Consider the following 8749-nt stretch of genomic DNA (forward strand, 5'->3'; position numbering starts at 1 on the left):
ACAACGGCAATTTTTTTCTTGAGCTTAGGTGTTCAGTGCAACTAAACTTTATTCCAGGTCCTTCAAAGAGTAATATTGCCACTTACTGGCCACACCAGGGTCTGTGCAGAATTCATAGACATTTACATGCATCTCTCAAAAGCTCTGTTAACCTTTATACTAGTTGTCAGTAAAAAGCACAGTTAACATTTAAACTGTATATGCCCAACTGTCTACTTCAAACAAGAAGCAGAGGAGACATTCACTAAGAAAGAGGGCTTTTAATTGTAGTCTCATTTACCAGAACTGTATTTGTCTGAGATTTCCAAACAGTCCAAATTCTTTTATATTGAAAAAAGGAACCATAAAGTCACTCAGCCAGCTGACAAAGGGTTTACACATGGCATGTGCATTTAGGAAATGGCCAGGTTCCTAAGCTTTGTGCATATTGCAGATAATGCATTTAACTTCAAAAAGAAAGATACAACTAGATGCATTCACTGCATGATAACTGGAGATCCACAGAGTTTGGATTACGTATACTACCTTGAGATTTACACAACTCGCCCAGCAGGAACATGGGTTTATACCTGACATTAAACACTAGCATAAGCTCATCAAGTCAGGACTGTCTTCATTTTTGTCTGGCAAATATTTGGCCTTTAGCTAAAGATAATTTACTCACTGGATCAGCATTGATTTAACTGATGTGCAAATGACAGGTATACTTAAATTGAGTTTTTGAACTATTTACATGCCAGTGATGTAATTCTCCACATTAACTTCGCATTTAAAAAACACCTATTGATTTTACAGAACCTCCTAAAGGCTGATTCACTTAAGTGGATGGTTGGAAAGAAGAGATAAGAATAAGAGATAAAAGATAAAGAAAAGATTCTCAAATATAAAGACTAAAAGGGAAATCGGACACATTTTATTAGAACTGTCTCTATTAATGATTCATGAAGATGAATTTGTCATTTTGTTCTCCTGTTAGGAGGCTGTTCCAACACGAAAAAGAAATAATGGTCTTCAGTGCTGAAGATACACTCAGAGTGACAATACAGCCATTCAATTAATCATTTTAAAACAAGGCAATCTGTAGAACATAGAAAATTTACAACCAAAACTGAGATCCTCTGACAAAGGGCTCACGAAGCAACAATAAAATTGTAAAGTCCACATCTTTCTATCAAAACTGCAGTCTAGTAGCCTTGTTTCTAAACCTCCTTGGGCTCCAGCTGGACAGAAGTGTCACTTTGGGCAACTGTTCCTTTCACCTCATGTCCGTCTCATCTTCTGTTTTTTTGTTTGTCTCTTCGCATCCTCGGGGCCACTTGTGTCAGAACCTGTCTGTCCCAATGCTCGTACTCCTTGCAGTCGACTCGTCAGCTGCAACAGCAAGGGAATAACCTGGGGAAGAAAGGGGAAGCAGAATACAGTTACAATGGCAGGTGAGCTTAGAACACAAACACTCCTTAGAAATTCTCAGGCAAGCAGGTGTCCACCTGTCCAAAAAAACTGGACTTCTTGAATAACTTGCATGCCTGCAAAACCTGGGCCAGGGATAAATTTCAAGACAGGAGGAACTCAAAACTCCACTCTCCAGAGAGCTCTTCTGCTCAAGTTTAAATAAAATAACTATTGCCTACTTTGCATTCTTGCAAGAAAAACGCCTTCCAAGAGGTAGAGTTATGTGACCAAGGAGATGACATTTTGGTCACCATCATCATCGTTGGCGATCAATCTCTCAATTCGAGGATGATCTCTACCACAGCTCATTGAAGGGTCTTGAGATGACTTAAGAGTCCAATCCTTGAGCCAGTTTGGTCATCATAAAGGAAATACAACAACTTGCATAAAGGAGAGGCCTTGTATAGCTAGATTTTGCTCTTTGAGTTCACATTGCTTTTTCCATAAGCAGAACAAAATTAAAGCAGCAGTACAGGAAGTCATTTTAGCACTTGGCATTTTAAACATACAGGTTGCTTCAAGACATTTGAAATCATGGTTTCTTATACTGATAGAAATGTAGCCTATGCTGTTGAACATAACATAACTAGATATCCCCATCAACAAACCCCAACTTCACTAACACAGTATTGGAGCAGTAAAACAGTAGGCTTATTACCTTATCATGGTTGTACCCAGCTAACAGCAGAAGCAATGTCAGCGGCAATGCGATATAGGATCCTTGGGCTATATCTTGTTCAGGCAACTTTCTCTGTAAGCAACAATAGCCAGGGGTTTTAAGAATATTTTCTGCTGTTTTAACCGTTATGCCTCTCAACTTAAATGACTAAAACGACTAAAAAAAAACAATTATCCAACAAAAAAGTCCCGGACACCATCAGCCCTTTCCACCTGACTAACTCCTGCACCTATGTCCTCAAGTCTGCAAGAAGCCTTTGTTCTGTTTAGCTCACTTACTACATTTTTGTTAGCTTGTTTCTAAAGCTAATACCTAAAAAGCCAAGCACTAGGGATCCTTTGACCACTTTACCATCAACAGGACACACTTTGATTTACCCGACACATACTGCCTAAAACTTCCCAATCCCACCGATTACAGCAACTACACTAACACAAAAGCATCCAGGCATATCCTGTATCCTTCATCCATAACTGCCATTCCATGTTTCCCTCATGTTTCATTGGGGTCTGAACGTGCACTGAGCCAGAAACAAAACATTTCATTAAAATGCTGTATAGAAAACTTTGCTAAACTGGTTGCACTGTTCAACTCTTTGCTGAGGAAGAACAGTCTTAAAAGATAAAGCCTCTCTCAAGGGAGTGGTGGAAGTTCTCTCTGTGAGCTAGTCTGAAGAATCTCCCCAATTTACCCGATAACCTTGGTAAAGGTTAAGACTCTGAACTAACACTAACCACGGAACTTCCCAGCTTTGGAGCTTGTAAATAGCAGCCCTTTCATAGCTGTGGGAGTCTATCATGGGATTACTAAAGCAACCATTTCCTTCGACTGCAAATATAATGGGTTTCACTTATTACCAGATCTCTGCCAATTATAGTTACCATAGCTACCATTCTTTTCCTCCACTTATCCCACATACCCAGGTAAGACGGGTTTTTAAAATCACTCACTGATGCCATTATAGCCCATGGCATGACTTTCGTTTAACTTCAGTTTGTCCCAGGAAGTTTTTCCATTGTACAAAAATGGAAGTTAGATCGAGTCCACAGGAAAACAAGCAAGCTACAACAACAAATCTAACACCTCGAGCTGAAATTAAAACAAAGTTAATATCTGATACTTACAGTCGGACTGAAGACCAGAGTGATGTGCTTGTGGTAACCAATGGCAGTGAAAGAAACCTGAGGCAGGGTATAATCATACTGGGACTTGGAGAGAGTGGAATCCAAGAACACCACATAATTCTGTATATAAAAAATACAATCAGTTACCAGCTACAATAGAACATACCAGTCTTGGACACAGAAAAAAGAATTTAAACAATACCAATTTAATAAAATCTGCTAAGACAATGGTCAGTCCTGCACGCAGACAGATCAGTTCAGTACAACAAACGCTCATGAAATAATACAAGAGACAGAGACAGAGAACTAAAAGGAACAAAGCTGCTGTCATACCTCTCCATCCCGGAGCAATGGTGGGAAATGGAAGAAGAGGGACTGGCCTAAGGAGACTGTATGAGTTGGATTGTCAAGGTTTTCACTTTTGTAAAGCTTCACCTGTGAGATGTAAAGGAAGGGAAGCACAAAACAAAGATGTACAAATCCAACATGACATATATTTCAGAGATCCCATTTCTTGAGAGAAAAAAAAAAACACACTTCTAAACCCAGTGCACAGATTTTCAAAGAAAAATGCCACAGTCAGCCAGGCAATATGTAACACCTGGACTGTCACACACTGAAATTTTTACAGGCTCACAATGGCTTTTCAGAGAACTTTAAGCAGTCCTGAGGCCCCTGGTAACTTGCAATGTCACATCTCAGAGTTTGTAAAAACTCTTCTACTGGGACCTCAGACTTCTCTCTTAAGAAACACCCTGGAAGCTTTACAGTGGCTTCTATTTCTCTGTGCCAATTTCATGAATTGTGCTTATGACAAATAACTACTACCCAGTCCACTGTTCAAACAGCTGGCAGAGTCCTTGCAGATACTGTGCAGCCAATTTTCATCAATTCTGCTCTGTATGTCTGAGAATTCAGCTCCAACCAGAGCTCACCAGAGCAGAGACTGCCAGTTCGTCTGTCAGTTTATGCAGCCACAGGGAGCTAAAGTGAAGGTCACAAAACCTCTCACTTGTGTCTTATGATAAAAATCTTTGCATGAAAGACCAGAGTGACCAAAGGGCACACCCACAGAGTGAGTACAAGAATTAAAAAAATTATAAGACTGCAGGTAATACGGAAACATGTGGGTTTGAAGCCATGTACATGTATTACATGTTAAAACACAATCAATTCTCTTTCCTTATTCACCCGGGCTAAATTTTAGTGAGTACTAAATTCCCTTAAAAAGCTGAGAACAGTACTCTGTAACATGGCATTTTTCCTTTCATACTTGTTTTGCTTTGGTGCTTTCATCATCTCCTAAAAAAAACCTAATGACCTGGCACAAAGGTCTTGGCAAGGAAGTGGTGGGAGAAGAGGAGACGATTGGTTTTTACAAACCTATTTTTAATTCTAGGCCTTACCTTAAATATTTGCCTTGCTGCTGTTAACACTGCAAACAAAGCAACATCATCAAACTTGCAAACACAGCACTTTTAGCAGCAAGTCCATACTTGTGCACTAAAACAACCTGCCCTGATTTTTTGGGGCACTTTCAACGCTATCACTGTTCAACTCCCCCAAAAAATCAGGCCAAGTTATTTCAGAATGTAGCTTCAATTCTGCTGTTTTGCTTTCTCTACAAAGCTTGAATCTCCCATGGAGAAAACAGGCCCCACTAGCTCAGAGAGCCAGTGGGCCAACTTGAGAGAGTTTCTCCTTATTTCTGAACAAGGACAGGAAGAATATTGAAACATCTGTAACTCAAACTGATCTTTTTTAGAAAGTCGCTAGTGGTATGACTAAGATGTAGGCTCTAGCAACAATCCAAATTCCAGTGGCTCAAGACACAATTATCCTGGAACTGAGAAAAAGTACGAAAGGGGTGAACTTACACATAAGGTAGAGAGATACTCTGCAGAAGTGATCACATTTCCACTTAAATCAAATTGGTTAATCTGTCGAAATGCTATAATATTCACATCATCGATGTCTCTATTCCCAACCTACAATGTACAAACACACGACTGGTTATGTTGCTGGAAAGGGAAGTCAACAAGAACACAGATATCCCTGTGAATTTAAAAAAAACCCAAAAAACCAAAACTACTGGTTTTCCTACAATAAGAGCCACGTGAAATGTTGAAGCCTTTGTATTCACAGTTGCTTTTTTCTCTCCAGCTTAAGCAGAAAATTGGTTTGTAAATACTGGATAGCTTACTACCAGTATTTAAACTACAAATATTCGATTAGATAAATGTAATATTCGATTAGATAAATATCTATAAACATTAGATTAAATATTAGCCGGCACGAATAAATATTAGAACTACCAAAACAACATATTTATTTTGAAGCAGGGCTCTTAATCGCACCAGAGCTGTACTAAGACAGACTTCACCTGTGCTTGTGCATCAGGCATTTATTAGGATGCTAGAATGCAGAATAGTTTGCCACCAAAACGTGAAACTAGAAACTTCTCCAGGGGGGTGAAAGTCGTCTAACATGATTCTTCCTTCGGGCCTTTTCAGCTCTAACTTCTGCTCCCTGCTTCCTCCTCCCTGCCCCCAGCTTCTAACTCCACACCAGAGGCTCCATCCTCCACTGTAGCCTTGGGTACTGAGTACACCCCCAGGTTGGCCCCACAGCAGCCATGTGGGCTGCACACCGCTGTTACGGCACTGGGTTGGGACAGAGCTCAGTGTCCCAAGCCATATACAGAGCCTAATGGCATGAAGCAAGGGTAGGGGGGACAAGGAGAGGAGCAGGTAGGGGAGTAGAGGCTGCATATGGGGGTGGAACTGGCTATAGGGGGGAGATGGCAGAGAGCAGAGACAGTGGAGGATGGGAGCAGCTATTATTTGCTGCAATAACCGACCTGATCCTGGGTAGGGGCTGAAGCCCAAGCCACAACAGCTGCCTGCCCCTCTCCCACGGCCCTCATACTCAAAGCTGAGATGAAGGGCTTTTCCCCATATGTTAAATGGGGAAAGCCTCATTTTAGAATCAACTAAATACAATATTTGCCTTTTTTAACCCCCAAATTCTGATCAGTGAAAGAAAGTCTCTTTTAAGCAGAATTAAAAGTTGAGCTGTGATGAGAACAGATGCTTTGAAAATTTTGTGGGTATCAAAGAGGGATAAAGGGAGCAGGTCCCCAAACTGGCAACAATAAGTCTAATCTGGAAGAGTTTCAAATTCTGCTTTTTAAACCTGGACATGAATTTCACCAGCTGGCAGGCTAGTTCAGATGAGATTGGTATACATTAGCATAAACAGGCTATCACGTATAGCGCACAGACTGATCTGTTTTCTGCAATGTGTGTGGGCTCTTTCCTCCCCTGCAAGTGCAGGCACTATTAGAAAGGAAAATTGCATTGCTTAACGAATTCTGCACCTTCCCTTTACTGCAGTGGAGGGCACCCTGGGCAAGACTTGTTTCTAGACAACTAATGGCAGGCCAATTAACCTTTGCTGGATGTCAAGAGAAAAAAGTGAGAGGCTGTGCATCTGAATCTCTAATGATGGAAGGTTATTTACAATATTTGAGTTTTAAATTTAGGAGGCTTGTACTATATTTTAATGAAGATTCACTGATCTGAAAAGTAATTTTACCTGCACCAAGACTTCAGGTTTTGGAGCAAGAAGAAAAGATACCTACCACATGTGATTCAGCAGAGACACCAGTAAGTAATTTAAATAATTGTGCAAGCTGAAAAATTAAATCAACTGGAGTTGCTAGCTAATGCTTTGTTGCACATGATAAAGAAAGAAAGAAAGTGCTATATATTACTTCTCTTGTCTTAGGCACTCAGTTTAGGCTGAGATCCCAATACCAAGAATGGGGAGGGTATACAAAACACCCAGACAGACTCAAGTTAACCAGGCAAAATTTCATTTGCAACACATAGGGGGAACACCCTGAGATTGGCCATGCACCCCCCTCCCCGACCCTACCGAGAGAAGTGCCAGCAGCACTACTGGGTTTGCTGCTGGCGTTTTTGGTTTTGCCACCAGCACTTCTGCTGGCAGCAATTGGCTACTGGGGGACCCCCACCCCTGGTCAGTAATCAGCTACTGGTGCCCCCCTAGTATCAGAAGGCACCACTCGCCCATGCAAAGTTTAAAGGTTGCTGTAAGGAGAATTTACCTCAATTGCACGATTCTGGGGCAAGGCTCTTTCAATATGATCATTGCCTTCAGCTTTGAGTTGGACATGATACACACAGCCAGGCTAAAAACAAAATTTAGAGAAAAAAAAATCCTGTCAGTGAGAAATGATACATTGTTATTAAAAGCATTCAGATACTCAAGAGGTTTTCAAAAGAACACAGAAAACTAAAGCTCTGTTTATGATTAAGCAAGCTGATCCCAGACATGCCGGTCCAAAATATCTACTTCCACTCTGCTTGTTTTAGAAACATGCGGCCCCATATATAAAATATGCATGCTAGCCTATTAAAAAAAAAAAAGTACTACTGCAGTAACAGTTTCATGCTGAAAACTAGTATTCCCAAAACTTCTCTTTGCCTAGACCACATCCCTCTCTAGTACTATTTATATTGACTCCATATAGGTATATTACATATTGATTCGCTGTTATTACATCCAAGCATGGGAGACCTCCATACCATGTCAAGGAAATTCCATAGATGCCTATTTATGACATTTAGTCTTTTAGTAGAATTAACTACTACTACACTACAGGGTCTCCTTCTGCAGAGGGAGTCTGCTCTAGCAACAGAATGAGAGCACAGGAATCTGTAACTACAGAACATATCTCATCAGCAGAAAAACTCAACACAGTGGGCACTTCTACATGTGCTCCAGGGGTGAGGGGGCAGGTGTTTTAGCTAGAGCACCGCTGAGAGCCGCTCTAAGTAAAGCACCACCGTGTCTCCTGTATCAGCATCCCCACACTTAAAAATAGCAGCAGGGGCACTTGAACTAAAGTTCAAACATCCCCACCATCATTTTTAAGCACAGAGAAGATGATACACAAGACACAGGAGGCTGCTGGAGTGCAGCAATTGCCACACTCCAGCAGCCTCAATTAATCAACTCTGCTCTGACGCGCTGGAATTCCAGCGTGTCGGAGCAGCCTGTTACGTCTCAGCTCTGTGTTCTTGGGCAACCCTGACACAGGATGCAGTCTGTCTGACTCACAAAGGACTCACCCCCCCCCTCCCTCCCCTCCTCTACCTAAATGAAACTGATTAAGATGCAGTGAGAGACGCACCTAAGACCCTCACCAGATAAGGGTGATAAGAGTGAAACAACTGCCCTAGGTCTCATTTACATCCAAGATGGAACCAGATGACCATTCATTTACATGAGAGATGGAAAACAGAAAGCCTGAAGCAGAGACTGCAGTGAATTCTGGGACCAGAGAAGCAGGAGAGCGCTGCATGATGGGGAATCTGTGCTTCCAATGTTAATCAACCCATGTTCACACACACCCACCTCAGCATTTATCAGACCAGTTCTAATCTGGATTTACTAAGGACTTTTC

The 8749-nt window shown here is 41.3% G+C and overlaps 1 protein-coding gene across 6 annotated transcripts in view; it reads right to left on the minus strand.

Annotated features, from left to right (window-relative positions):
- Positions 1–886: 886 nt before the first annotated feature.
- The window catches only part of LOC102378059 (nodal modulator 1), a 40690-nt gene continuing 32827 nt past the window's right edge, over positions 887–8749 (minus strand). For 4 of the 6 annotated variants that reach the window (XM_025206440.1, XM_025206437.1, XM_025206441.1 and 1 more), the window contains 6 exons: positions 7388–7471; positions 5133–5243; positions 3589–3690; positions 3256–3375; positions 2111–2203; positions 887–1392 (listed from right to left, as the gene is read on the minus strand). In XM_025206440.1, coding sequence (XP_025062225.1) covers positions 1261–1392; positions 2111–2203; positions 3256–3375; positions 3589–3690; positions 5133–5243; positions 7388–7471 — 642 coding nt within the window. In that variant the 3' untranslated portion in view covers positions 887–1260. The remainder of the gene's footprint in view (positions 1393–2110; positions 2204–3255; positions 3376–3588; positions 3691–5132; positions 5244–7387; positions 7472–8749) is intronic. The other 2 variants (XM_006025593.3, XM_025206439.1) reach the window with 1 other exon arrangement.

This window comes from Alligator sinensis, unplaced genomic scaffold (assembly GCF_000455745.1).
Source record: "Alligator sinensis unplaced genomic scaffold, ASM45574v1 scaffold927_1, whole genome shotgun sequence".
NCBI lineage: Eukaryota > Metazoa > Chordata > Crocodylia > Alligatoridae > Alligator > Alligator sinensis.